Consider the following 12,725-nt stretch of genomic DNA (forward strand, 5'->3'; position numbering starts at 1 on the left):
GAGCTCAAGGGCCATGCTGAGAGGTGGCAGGCTCTTCTGTCTAGCTGTGGGCAGTCAGGGCAGAGGGAGGTGGAAACTCAGAGACACCAAAGGGCAGAATGGAAGCAAACTCTTCTCCCCAGGTCGGGTATTTCTGGGGTCAGAGTGGGCTTAGAGAGCAGGCAGGGTTCCTGGGTTAATGGGGTGGGGGCCGGCTCAGGGGGCTGAATGAATAAGATCTCCACCACCCCCTGCCCTGGGGTCTGCACACACAGGGGTCTGCATCTCAGCCAGACCACCGCTGCCACCTGAGTGGCTGAGGGCGGAGGGTAGTGGGTGAGCACTGACCCTGAGGCATGGGCTCTGAGCCTGGGAGCGGGAAAGGGCAGGGACGGGCAGAGGGCCCCCAGGGACGGGAGAGTGCGCTTGCTGCCATCTGAGCAGGTTGGGGTGAATTGAATGGAAACTTGTGATGGAGTGAAGGGGTTCTGCCCTTCTCACTCCTGAAATTCTTCCCAAAGAACCAGGTCCAGAAGTCTGAAGTCTGAGACCTTCAGTGTCCATGTGCCAGTGGGGTAGATGTAGGCTATATCGAGCTGGAGAGGCCGAGAGGGGCTCCTGGGGCAGGGAGATGTCCTGTTCCTCTCCCAGCCTCCTCCCCAATGAAGACAGGAGGAGGTTCATGCTCTAAGTCCCTTTCTAGCCCTGTTGGTGGGGGCGGGTGGCAATAGGGAAAGGGGCTGGAGCAGTGGATGGAGCCCCAGGATGGGATTGAGGGCTTAGCGGAAGTGGAAGTTAGGGTTCATGTTAAGATTAGGGTTGAGGGTAAGGCTGGATGTGGACACGAGGATTGAGTCAGAAGGCGTCAGAGGCCCTCTGTGGGTGAGAGTCCCGAGGATCCTGCCTGCGGGCCCCCGGCATTCCCAGTCTGGTTACTCAGCTGCTGCAGCCTGCCAGCTCACCCCAGCTCAGCATTCAGCCAGGAGCTTTCACTTCCTCTGGCCATTAAGTGCCTCAGCCACCTCAGCGCCTGCTGGAGGGGATTTCTAGTCCCTGGGTGCCGGACCAAGGGGAGGATGGGGGTGTCCAGGCAAGGGGATCCCCTGGGGCACAGCTGATGGGAATGAGATGAAAGGAGCCCATGCTGAGGTTATCAGTCAGGGAAGGAGCAAGGGAAGCCGGAGGGCCCTGGTTAGGAAGCCGGAGAGACTGAGGGGCAAGGAAACCAACCAACCAGGGTAAGGGTGGCGGGGAGGCCTGGGTTCAGTTTCCAGTTCTGCAGCATGGGTGAGGAATTCAGGAAGATGAGACAGAAACCGAGTAAGAAAATAGAAGGTGACAATGAGAGACAGTGAGAGAGACAGCAACCGAGGGCTTCTTGGGAAGGGAGGCAGGGACCTCGCTTGGAGAAGGGAAAGGGGCTTAGGGGAGGCCAGATAGACACCTGTGATTTATAGATATGAGATACAAAGACAGAAATGGAAACTGAGAATTGAAAGGATGGACAATGCAGAGAAAAGAAAGTGAATAGTGGGGGGAAATAAGATTAAGATGAGGGTTGGGCCAGGCAGTAGAAAGAAAGAAAGAAGAATTAGGCTGGGAGGGAAGAGGAGAGAAACTGTAATAAAGGACGAATAAGTTGGAGATTAAAAGATCAAACTTAGTGAAACAGAGACCAGGAAAGGCCAGGCAGAGCGAGGGTCTCCTGACCCCCCCAGGTCCTACCTCCTGGTCCCTGGGTCTCTGAGGAGTATGTGACTTCCCAGTGACTTTCTGACAGGTCTGGGGGTAGAGCAGGGGAGTGTCTGGATTTGGATTTCTACTCCACTGAGCTGCACAAGCCTTTTAAATCCCAAGGCCCCCCAGGGACCCCGTGGGGGGGATGGGAGGGTTGGGATGTGGGAGTGTATTCAAAGGGCGGGGACTAGGGGGGTTGGGCAGAGAACTGAGACCTAGCAATGGGTGCGTTGGGGCAGTAAGTGGGGGGCTGGGCTGGGACTGGGGAGGCGGAAGAAAGGTGTGACTCAGGGGAGGGTGGAGAGGGGAGTGCCTGTCCCGGTAGATGGGCCAGGGCCTGAGGGGCTGAGGCTGTTGGAGGAAAGTGGTGTACAGCCAATAGAGTCCCCACCACGGAAGCATTAAGAAGGGGTACTCTGCCCCAGACATGGGCTCTTTGGCAGGAGGGATGACATGCCTTCAGGGTCTCAGTGAGGAAAGGACATTTACCCTTGTCCCCCCACCCCCAAAAATCCCCCAGAGGTGATTGGCTTTGCCCTTCCCTGGCCATAGCCGGCTTGCTCTCCTACTTAAGCAGCTTTAGCTAATAGCGTTAGGGGAGGTCGCAGGACTCACCGCTCTCCACTTGTGGCTGAAATCAAGGCAAGTGACCAGAGGCTTCCTAATCAGATCTGCCTGTGTGGTGGAGGGGCGGGGGCTGCACAGCGCTAATAGACGTGAACTAGCACCCTCCTTCCAGCCCCACCCCGCCGCAACCTTCTGTGTCTCCACTGTCGTCCCGGACTGGTTTCTCAATTCCAACCTTTCAGTCCCTCCGGCCACCTCTAGACCTCACTTGTGTCCACGCTGCTGATTTCTCTGATTCACTCCTTCTTGCTGAGCCCTGCCCTGTCTCTTTCGCTTGCTTTTGTTTCTATAAACAGTCCCAGTTTCCCCACTGAGCCACCGCCAAGCAGTCTTGCTGTCTGCAGTCCACCAGATTATTGGGTCGTTCCGCTCAGAAGGCCAGTCACATAGCACCTTCCCTTCTTCTCTACTTTGCGTAACTGTAATGGTTGGTTTTAAACTCCCCCACTTTATATGTATGTGATTCTGGAAGTGTCCCTATCATCTGTTCTCTGGCTTCCTGGGTCCTCCGCTGATAATTTTTCTGGCAAAAGCTCACACCGTGGATTAGACTGGAGCCCCTACTTCAGAACCTGGGGCCTCCCGCCAGCCTCGTCTCTTGGCTCCAGAGTTTCATCCTCAACTTTCCTACCCTGATTGACTGATTACAGCTCAGAGCCTGCAGTCAGACAGACCTGTTCCCAGCCGGCTTCGCCACTTGACTGGGATCTTATGCAAGTCTTTTAATCTTTTGAGCCTCAATTTCCTGGGTTTGCAAAATGGAGATGGTAACCACCTCAAATGGTTATTATGAAGACTCAGTGAAGTAACATGGAAAAAAATAAGCTGAATCCATTGTTGGTAGACGATGGGGACCCATTTCTTATTAAATAAACTCTGAAGAAAGGCAGAATCTGCTTTGGACATTGCTTTGGCTCCAAGTCCAAGCTTCAGGCTTACTCCTTATTGGTTCTCTCGATTGCTCTTATTAAATAATGACCTAAACCCTACATGTGTTATAAGGAACACTTATACTGGCCAAGGTGATTCATCATACTATTGGTAATCAGAATGACAGTGAGGATGACAATGATAATCGCTTGCTGCTATATCCCTTTAAGAAGGAAAAAGTATATAAGAGAGTCGCTCTGATCATTCAAGATTGGGTTATGATCCTTTTTGATTTATGGTTCTCAATACTCGTTCTCTTGGGTCACTGCACAGATCCTGGTTTGGGGGCTGTGCGGAGCTGTTAGCGCTGCCACAAGACTTTATAATACAAAAGGGGGGAAAGGGTTGGGGCTGGGGTTTGAAGGGACACAGGGAAACTACTACTCCCCCACCCCCACATCCCGGGCCCCAGCCCGGGGAGCATCACCACCAACGTGTAGGTTTAAATGCAACTCAGAGACTTAGGGCTAAACAGCAAGAGCAGTTCTTGAACATGAAGGTAGAATTAGAATCCAAGCCTCTCGGAGTGTTCCCCAGGGTCAGATTGGGGCTCACACAGAAAAGGAAGGCCTTGAGGGGAAATGATTAGCCTTTCAGGCAGCAAGGATTTCCACTTCCAGATCCGGTGGGGAGCTCCTCAGGAACCGAGGACCCACAAGAGATGCTCACAAATATAGGAGACACCAGGGAGAGACTGCAGCATCCGGGTTAACCTGGCCGACTCATGCCACTTCGGCTTTTTATTAGGGTTTTTTCCCCTTGGATGCCAGGGGAAACAATGTGGGTAGGTTACTAGGTGGCCCTTGAATTTAGGGTTTGCATTTTTAGTGCTGTATAACCTTAGACAAGTTACTCAACCCCTCTGAGCTGCATCTGGTCTGATGCTTGAATGAAGTTTCGGAGATGTCAGTTGCTCAGCATAGTACAGAGCACCCTGTGTGCTGGGGGGCAGGGGCGCAACCAGACCCTAAATCTACCATCCAGGTCTCAAGTCTTCCAGTCTGGCAAAAAAACCCACAAAACACCTTCAGTCCACACAGGCCCCGGCACCCATCACAGTAATTCTGCCTTCTTTCTCCAAAAGGAATAGTGTCTCACAGCAGCACCCTGTTTTCCCGCACACCTCCCTCAGGTGAGATGGAAGAGATCCCCCTGGGTGTGGAGGTTACACGAAGGAGAAACTTCCAATGACCAGGGTAGGAAAAGAGGGTGGGGGAAGAGGGGGGCACCTTCTTCAGAAAAAGACCCCAGAAAGTCAGTGATCAGTTAGAGACAGAGGGACAGGAGGCGAACCGACTCCCAGAGGCAGGGTGGTCAGGGCCCTCTCTGCCACGCCTCCCTTCATTTCCAGAGATGCTCTCTGCCCGGGTCAGACAGGTTCCCCCAGGAGCACTTGCCCCAGTGGGTTGTTGGTTTGTCAGTTAATCTTCCTGGAAAGGGAGAGCAAGAGACCCCATGACCTCTTGGGATGGGGTGGAGAGTAGCGGGGTTCACAACCTGCGGTGTCTGGGATTCCTTGACTTTTTAACACCCACAGTTCTTTCTGCTGTATCCCTGGGTTCTGGCCACTCCAAGTCCAGTCCAAGGACCAGCAGAGCGGCAGCATCAAGGAACTTGCTAGAAGTTCAGAATCTCTGCTTCCACTGGAGCAACAGAACCAGAATCTGCACTTTAAAGAGTATGTCAGAGCTGAGACACACTGCCATATGTGGCTTTCCAGAAGTCCTAAGGCTGCACCAGCTGTGAGGGGCACTCGGAGCAAGAGTCACCAGCTAAACTCCATGTGTCACATGACTTTCGCTCTCTCAGCCCCCAGTCAAACCCTCACCTGCTCTTCAAGCCCCACAGCCTATTAGGTTCCACTGAGACTAGAGGACCCCAACTTTATCAGAGATGGAAACCAGAACCCACCCAGCTCATGTGAGCTGGCCCCCTGTTTATTAGTGGTCCTGATATTTGGGGAACTCCCTGGCACCCACCACCCCCAGGAGCAGGCCCTGCAGCCTGAGTCGCCATGGCAGCCCCTCCATCCCTACCCAGTCCTTCTGCCTATAGCTTCATCCTCCATGAGCGATGGTGGAAACAAGTCTCTTACATCACCCTCTACCCCATCTAGAAGACTGTGGGACCTATTCAGCTTCTCTCTTCCCTTTGCCTGTGTCAGGCAAATTTCTCTCAATGGAGTGCATTCCCCAATCTCTTCCCCTTCTCCTCTCCCCTCCCCTGCTGAACTGAGAACCAGCAAGATTTCCCTCCAGGCCTGTCAGCAACAGAGCAAGTCTTTGCAGAGCCTGTGTGAGCACCCGGCCAGGGTGGGCTCCAGGGTCAGCAGTGAGCAAGAGCCCAGGGCTCCTGACCCCCCACAGCGACGCTCTGAGGGACAGACAAGCAAGCAAGGAGTAATGACAAGTTCGTTTGCTTTCACCGAATCTGTCCACAGTCATGTCTGGGGCCCTGCTGACCCACTCTGGGCACTCTGTTAGGCACTCTGGGCTCCTGGGTGAAAAATGCAGAATCTCTGCTCTTCTCAAGTGTAAAATTGTCCTGTGCCCTAAAGAGGTGTGGGTGTGAGCACCTGCCAATTCCTCCTTGTCATGGTTTAGAAAAAGCCGATGATTAATTACATTTTCTCTTGTTTTCTCTTGGGAAAAACACCAATCCCATTAAGCCCTGAGAAGGGAGCTCATTCTCTGTCTAAATCCCCCAGCAGGGGCAGGATAGAGGACCCCGTCACATTTGTCCCCATCTCTAGAAGTGGCTCGTCCCCAGCCCCAGTCCTGACTCAGCCCTTGGCCAGCAGCGGTCGGTCCCCGGAGGAAGCTGGGCCCTGCCTTGGGAGCAGGGGGGGACTTCCTGCCTCAGACCTCATTCCCGTTCCGCAGTCTCCCTTTTCTCCCTTCATGCCTTCCCTTTTCTTTGTTCCTTGCTTCTTTGCCTCCCTCTTCCCTCTCTTTTTCACCTCCCTCTCCCCTGCCTTTTTTCCCTTCCTCCTAAGTGGTGGCCATTTCTCCCAGAGGCCTAGACACAGCCCTGGCTCCCCCAGAGTGGAACATGCACTGCGGCTGCTTGTCCGAGGGCATCCCTCCCATCGCCAGCAGCTCCTGGATCTCAGGTGAGCCCCTGCAGGCCTCCTGCCCACGCACCTGCTAAGCAGTGCCAGCAAAGCAGTGCCACACTCACACTCCCTCTCCAACCCAGGCTTGGCCTTCCCTGACTGGGCCTACAAAGCCGAGTCCTCGCCCGGCTCCCGGCAGATCCAGCTGTGGCACTTCATCCTAGAGCTGCTGCAGAAGGAGGAGTTCCGCCATGTCATCGCCTGGCAGCAGGGAGAGTACGGGGAATTTGTCATCAAGGATCCAGATGAGGTGGCCCGCCTCTGGGGCCGCAGGAAGTGCAAACCACAGATGAATTATGACAAGCTGAGCCGGGCCCTCAGGTGAGAGGAGGCAGCCAAGGTGGCCAGAGAGGGCAGAGTTCAAAGGCAAGGGCTGTGGTTTCTGATGCCCGATCCAATTCCCGCCCCTCCACGCCTTGGGAAATGCTCCCACATGTGGTAAGAAGCCTAGTGGTTCCACAGAAATGGCTCGGGTTCGTCTGGCTGGCCTGCGAGGCAGGTGTGGGTGGGACTCTCACTCCGTTCCCTGCCCATGGGGCCAACTCTCTGTTCTCAACCTGGGGTCTCCAGATATTACTACAACAAGAGGATTCTGCACAAGACCAAAGGCAAAAGGTTCACTTACAAGTTCAACTTCAGCAAGCTCATCGTCGTCAACTATCCTCTGTGGGAGGTGCGGGCACCGCCCTCCCCCCACTTGCTGCTCGGCACCCCTGCCCTGTTCCGGCCAGCCCTGGTACCTGTGGGAGCACAGAGTGAGGTAGGCAAAAAGGCAGCCCCGCCCCTCCATCTCCAGGAGCATCAGCCTCCAATGTTCTTGTCCCCCTGCATCCTAGCCCCCCCCTCCACCGCCGGTGTCCCTGGGGCAGGAAGGAGGTGTTGATCCGAATAACCCCTGAGTGTTTAATGATCCCACTCTGAGAAGAGACCTCCTTCTGTGCTAGGTACCATCCTTCCATGATCTAACCACCATTCCGAGCACATTTCGTTGTTTAACCACTGGTTACTGAAAGCTGTATGCAGTACACAGCACACGCCGGGGAGCCTGTCCCCCACACCTGCTTCTCCTTGCCCACAGCTCCTGCACAGCATGCTGTTCACCCACCAGGCCCTGGTGGAGCAGTGGTCGGCACAGCGGCCCCAAGGACCCCCTGAGATCTCTGGAGAGAAGAAAGGGAGCAGCAGCAGTGTCCACCGTGCGTGCTTGGGATGAGGGAGGGCCCGGGGAGTCTCAAACAGAGGAGGGAGAACCCTCCTGGCTGAGCACAGGGGTGAGGGTGCCTCAGACAAGGGACAATACGAGTCATTCATTCGCTCAACAAACATTTATTGGGCACCAGCTATTTATTAGGTGTGGGGGCTCCAAGATGAAAAATGGCCCTCAAGATGTTCAGAAACTAGTGGGGAACAGAGCTGGGAAGACAGTCAGTGAACACTACTAAGATTTGGGGAGACGCCAGTCCTCAGGGGAGCGCCTGCTGGAGAAGGTTGTCCTGAGCAGGAGAGCAGTGGAGGAAGTTGCCCAGGCTGAGGGAGCAGTGTTAGTAAAACACGACCTGGAGAACTGCCAGCCGCTCCCCACAGTCAGAGCAAGGAAGGGTGAGAGATGAGGTTGGCAAGACAAACAGGTGTTTGCCTCAGAAGCCATGCTAAGGGGTTGGACTGTACTGAACCGAACGGGCAGGAGGGCCCAGGCAGGAGAGGCATGCTCAGACTTATTTTACAAAGTTGCCTTGGTGTGTATAGAGAATGTGGGTTGGAGGAGGTATAAGACCAGTGTTGGGAGATTTTCTAAGATAATCCAGGCAGAAGAAGATGGGACCATAATCAAGGCTAGGGCCATGGAAGAGGAGGCTCAACTGAAGACAGACAGGGGAGATAAAGTCTACTCACTCTCTCACTCACCCACTCACTCATTTCTTCTTTCAACAGCTGTGTGATCACCTCCTATTTCATATCCAGGCACTGTCCTAGAGCTGGGGGTGCCAGTGTGAGCAAGACTCCTTCATGGAGCTGGTGGGCAAGGGAAGGGATGCAGACATTCAGTTAATAATCCTATAAATAGGTCCTCCCTGGTGGCCTAGGGGTTAAGTCTCAGTGATAATCACCACTGCAGCACGAGTTCAATCCCCGCCAGGGAGCTGACCCACATGGCACTGCAGACCTCTCCTGTCCCACCTGCTGCTCCCCTCAGCAGTGTATTTCAGTTGATCCACCTGTTCTGCTCCCCACTCTGTCTATGGTGAATGAATACTCTCACCCCCGCACCTCTGGCCTAAACCCCAGTTCTTATATGCATAAATAAATAAAAATAAATCTTTAAAAAAAATCCTACAAATAAATATGTGGCAATAGCTGCGCTAACTGCTGAGCAGCTCAGGGTGCAGAAAGCAGCCTGGGAGACTTCCTTGACAGTGACATTTGAGCTGAGACCCAAAATATGAAGAGAGGTCAGCTGGGTTCAAAGATAAGGAGGAGAGCATGGCAAGCAGAGAGAACTGCATGTACAAAGGCCCTGAGACAGGCAAGTGCAACAGGAGGAAAGCCAATGTGGCAATACATGGCTTACGGACTGAGAAGGTGCACAGCCCAGTTGTTATAGGACTAAAAGCTGGGAAAGGACAAAATCAGATTTTCTGTGAAAAAGATCACAGAAATACTTGACAAACCCAGGTTCTGATGCAGACACCCAAGGCTATCCTCCAGGCAACTTCATGGAATAAGGGACCCTAAGCCATAGGCTAGACCCCATGCAGCCTGCGGCTCCCGTCCCCCCACTCAGTGAATGAAAAGTGCCTGACTCTGGGCCCAAGAATTGCAGGGAGGGCAACCAAGCCTAGGAGTAGGAGACCAGGGCCTGCTGGGACTCGCGGCCACCAGACTGGCAACCTGGAGCTAAACAGCACCTGAACAAGCCCTCCTGTTCTTCCACCACCACTCACCCGACAGCTCTGGGAATGCCTTGGGCTCAGAGCTGCTCCTTTTGGGAAGCTATGAGAAAAAGTGTTTCTGGGGGAGCCCCAGCTTCAAGTGCTCTTTGGCCCCTCCCTTCAGGAGCACATGCACTCCCCCAAGTCCCTCCCGGGGCTTTGCTTGGGCTCCACAGGCCATCAAGGAGGTTTAGGTCACCGGAAGGCCTGTCCCACTTCTGGCTGGAATTCCAGAGACTGTGCCAACCTCACCTCCACTGTCACTCAGGGCATTTGGTGCCAAGAGAGGAAGCTGCTTCTGGGCGAAAGGGTGGCCTGGCCTGAGAGCCAGAGGCAGGAAGAGCAGGCCAGGGCTGCGAGGGTGGGAGAGGGGCAGGAGGACTCTTGGCCATCTCCTCCATATGCCCAGCCAGCTGCAGTCTCCAGGAGTGACACAGCCCTGACCACAGGACCCCCGGGGACACAACCTTCCTTGGGAGGGAGGGGGCGGCAACAGTCTTCTTCATAGCATGCAAGGACCAAGGGAAAGGCTGTGACCCAAGAGAGGGTATACTCTTCAGGGTTCTCCATGCTTTTCCATGGAGAAATCATTTTTACTACTTTCCCTTCAGGGGGAATATTTCTGAAGATGTGGCTTTAGAAATTTTGCTCCTATCCAATAAATCAGGTGTATTAAGTCATAATTTGTTTTGCCAGTTTCATTAGCTATCATTCCCCCTATGTGACCCCATTTGGATGCTTGTTCTTTTCATTAAGTGATGTGGGCTTGCTAAGAAAAATGTGCACTTGGAGTTAGGCTTTTTGAAATATGGAAAGTGGCATAAAGTTCTGTATAATCACCCCCCCAGAGACCCCTGGCTGGGAGCCCTGATTGTAGTGTCCTGGTGGGGTGGGAGGAGGAGGCTGATTAGGCAGGACTGGAAGGAAGGCGGGCTTCCCGAAGAGTTTGGGTGAGAGACAGAAGGGAGGGGATGGACAGCTGGGGCTCACCCTCCATGGGGAAGGGGACAAGGGCTGGGGCCCACCCACATGCCCTGGGCCTCCCAGTTCTGCAGGTCCTGATTACCTGTGATGTCATATGGTCTCAGTAAGGAGAGGGGATTTTACAGAGGAAGAAACTAAGGCCTGAGACGCTAAATGACTAGCCCAAGGTCATACAAGCAGTTCTTTACCCAGCTGCAACTTGAGTTCTTTGCTGTAGGGACCAGGAGAGGAAAGAATATATTCATTGAGTTGCAGCAAAGAATATCTTTATTCAGTCAGCACATTTTTATTGAGCACTTACTATGCACCAGGCTGGACTGTATCGCAGGAGACTAAGACACACAACTCCTGCCATGGAGTTGGGGGCACAGACATTAGTAACACACATGAGCACCTGATTTTGAGTACAGATCCCAGAGGAAAGGCATCACCAAGGGCTCCCACCCAGGCTGGGAAGTACTGGGAGGCTCCCCCAGGAGGTGACATTTACTGGGGACCTGAATCCCAGCAGGGGAGAGAAAGCTTCCAGGAAGAGGAAGAAGAAATGGCAAGTGGAGGAAGAAGGGGGGCACCAGGGAACAGAGGCACTCTCTGATCCTCTTCCTCTTTCTCTCTCTAGGACTTGACACCACCCCAGCCCCATGCCGCTTTGATTGTCATTTGAGGAGCCCCCAAGACAAGTTGCCCAGCTTTGCCTCCTTCACCCCTCCCCTGCCACCTCCTCTTCCCTCTGACTGGACCCACCTCTCCAGGCCCTTCATGCCCCCGCTCCCCACAGAGGGTCATTTCTTAGGGCCCTCCAAGCCAGATCCCTTATTCCCAGGACCTGGGTGCTCCCCAGGGCCCTGGCATTTTCCAGGGCTTCCTCTGTTGGCTGGGCTGGGACAGGGGGCTGTCGAGAGGCTCCAGCTCCTGACCTTCAGGTCTGAGGGGCTGGAAGAAGAGCCAAACCCCACAATGGAGGCAAAGGAGTACCTGGGTCCTGGGAAAGGCTTCTCTCCAGAAACCCATGGACCCAAATCAGGGGAGGAGAGCCCTGTGTCCCCCAGTCTGGAGAACTTCAAAACAGTATGGCCTCTGGATCCTCCCTAACAGGGGAAGAAGATGTGAATGGTGGGAAGGGGTGGTCCCTCAAATGCCATCTCTCTGCTTGTCTATCTCCCTCTGGCTCCATACCTGCCCTCCCCCCCCCACCCCCCACTGGAAGCAAGTTTAAATTGCAGGAGGATTTGAAGGGAGATAGACCCTAGGGTTTGGGGGCATTGCAGAGAAGGCAAGGTGTGGGAATGGGGAAATCTGAGGCCTGTACCCATTGCCCCCAGTTGCTAATCAGATTAGGGAGACATTCTTAATCTCAACTGTTCTTGAGAGAGAAGAGAATAGGGCTTCCATCATTTGAAGAACCCCACACCTGCTCACATGAGGGGAACGAAGAGTCTAGAAGGGGAGGCAGGAGCTGTGTGGCCCCCTGAGTCTCAGGCAACTCCTTTCTCTCTGGACCCTGCGTCCCTCCTCCAGACTAAGGTCCCAGTTTCTCTCCTGCCTCTCCGTGTTCTTCCCGCCCATTTCTCTGAGTTTCGTGACCCTGGGAACTGGTGTCCTCTGCAGTCATTTCCTTCTCCATGTTCCCAAAACCCAAGCCAGTGGGCAGGAGGGATAATCCCTGAGCTTGTCCCACCCTACATGGACCATGAATAAAATGCACTTGGCAAACAGGTTTCTGTCAGCTGACTGCCTTCTGCTTGGTCCTGCTGCCCTCCCATTTGGCCTGAAGCCAAACACCACCCAAGATTCCCCCAGGAAAATTCGAGAGGGGGATGGGCGGGTGGCCAGGGGTCTGAGGCAGAAGTGGAAATCAAGCCAGCCCACCTTTCCCACTGCTCTGGCCTCCCAGAGAAAACCGGAAGACACTGTGGCCAAGTGGGAAAACAGCCTTGAGGAAAGAACCAGCAGGGTCTTGACAGAAAGACCGGCATATCCCTCCCTGACCTCTAAGCAGAATTCTCAGGGGCTGGGGGTGAATAAGGGCATTGGCAGGGCCCCCTCTTTCTTTGTCCCCAGGACCTAAGAATGACAAAGCTGACTTGAAGCACTGGGTGGCTGGGGGAGTGGGATGACTTGAGAGAAAGAGGGTCTTTGCCCAACTTAGGAAATGCCAACAGAGAAGGCTCCAGACACCAGAGTGACTGAACCACACTGCTCTGCTCTCCCTGGGCCATGAGTTTCAGGCCTACACTTTGTCTCCACTGCCTTTCTAGGACATAGAGGAAGAACTAAGGAGGCACAGAGGGTCCCTTTGTCTGTCCCTCAGCCCTGTCCTGCAGCAATCCAGAGGAAGTGTGCATCTCTTCTCTGGCTCCTGCCTCCCGCCTCCCGGTGCTTTTGCTTCCTGCTGCCTCTCAGTCCTTCTTTATGGAAGTGAG

At 54.1% G+C, this 12,725-nt stretch overlaps 1 protein-coding gene across 1 annotated transcript; it reads left to right on the plus strand.

The window, feature by feature from the left end:
- Positions 1 to 6,324: 6,324 nt before the first annotated feature.
- Positions 6,325 to 11,394, plus strand: ETV3L (ETS variant transcription factor 3 like). The gene is made up of 5 exons (XM_037500567.1): positions 6,325 to 6,385; positions 6,472 to 6,709; positions 6,959 to 7,148; positions 7,467 to 7,584; positions 10,922 to 11,394. Exons 1-5 carry the CDS (start codon positions 6,325 to 6,327, stop codon positions 11,392 to 11,394), a joined length of 1,080 nt encoding a protein of 359 aa, XP_037356464.1.
- Positions 11,395 to 12,725: the final 1,331 nt, after the last annotated feature.

The sequence above is a fragment of the Talpa occidentalis genome, unplaced genomic scaffold, assembly GCF_014898055.3.
Source record: "Talpa occidentalis isolate TD23 unplaced genomic scaffold, MPIMG_talOcc4v2.1 talOcc4.9, whole genome shotgun sequence".
NCBI lineage: Eukaryota > Metazoa > Chordata > Mammalia > Eulipotyphla > Talpidae > Talpa > Talpa occidentalis.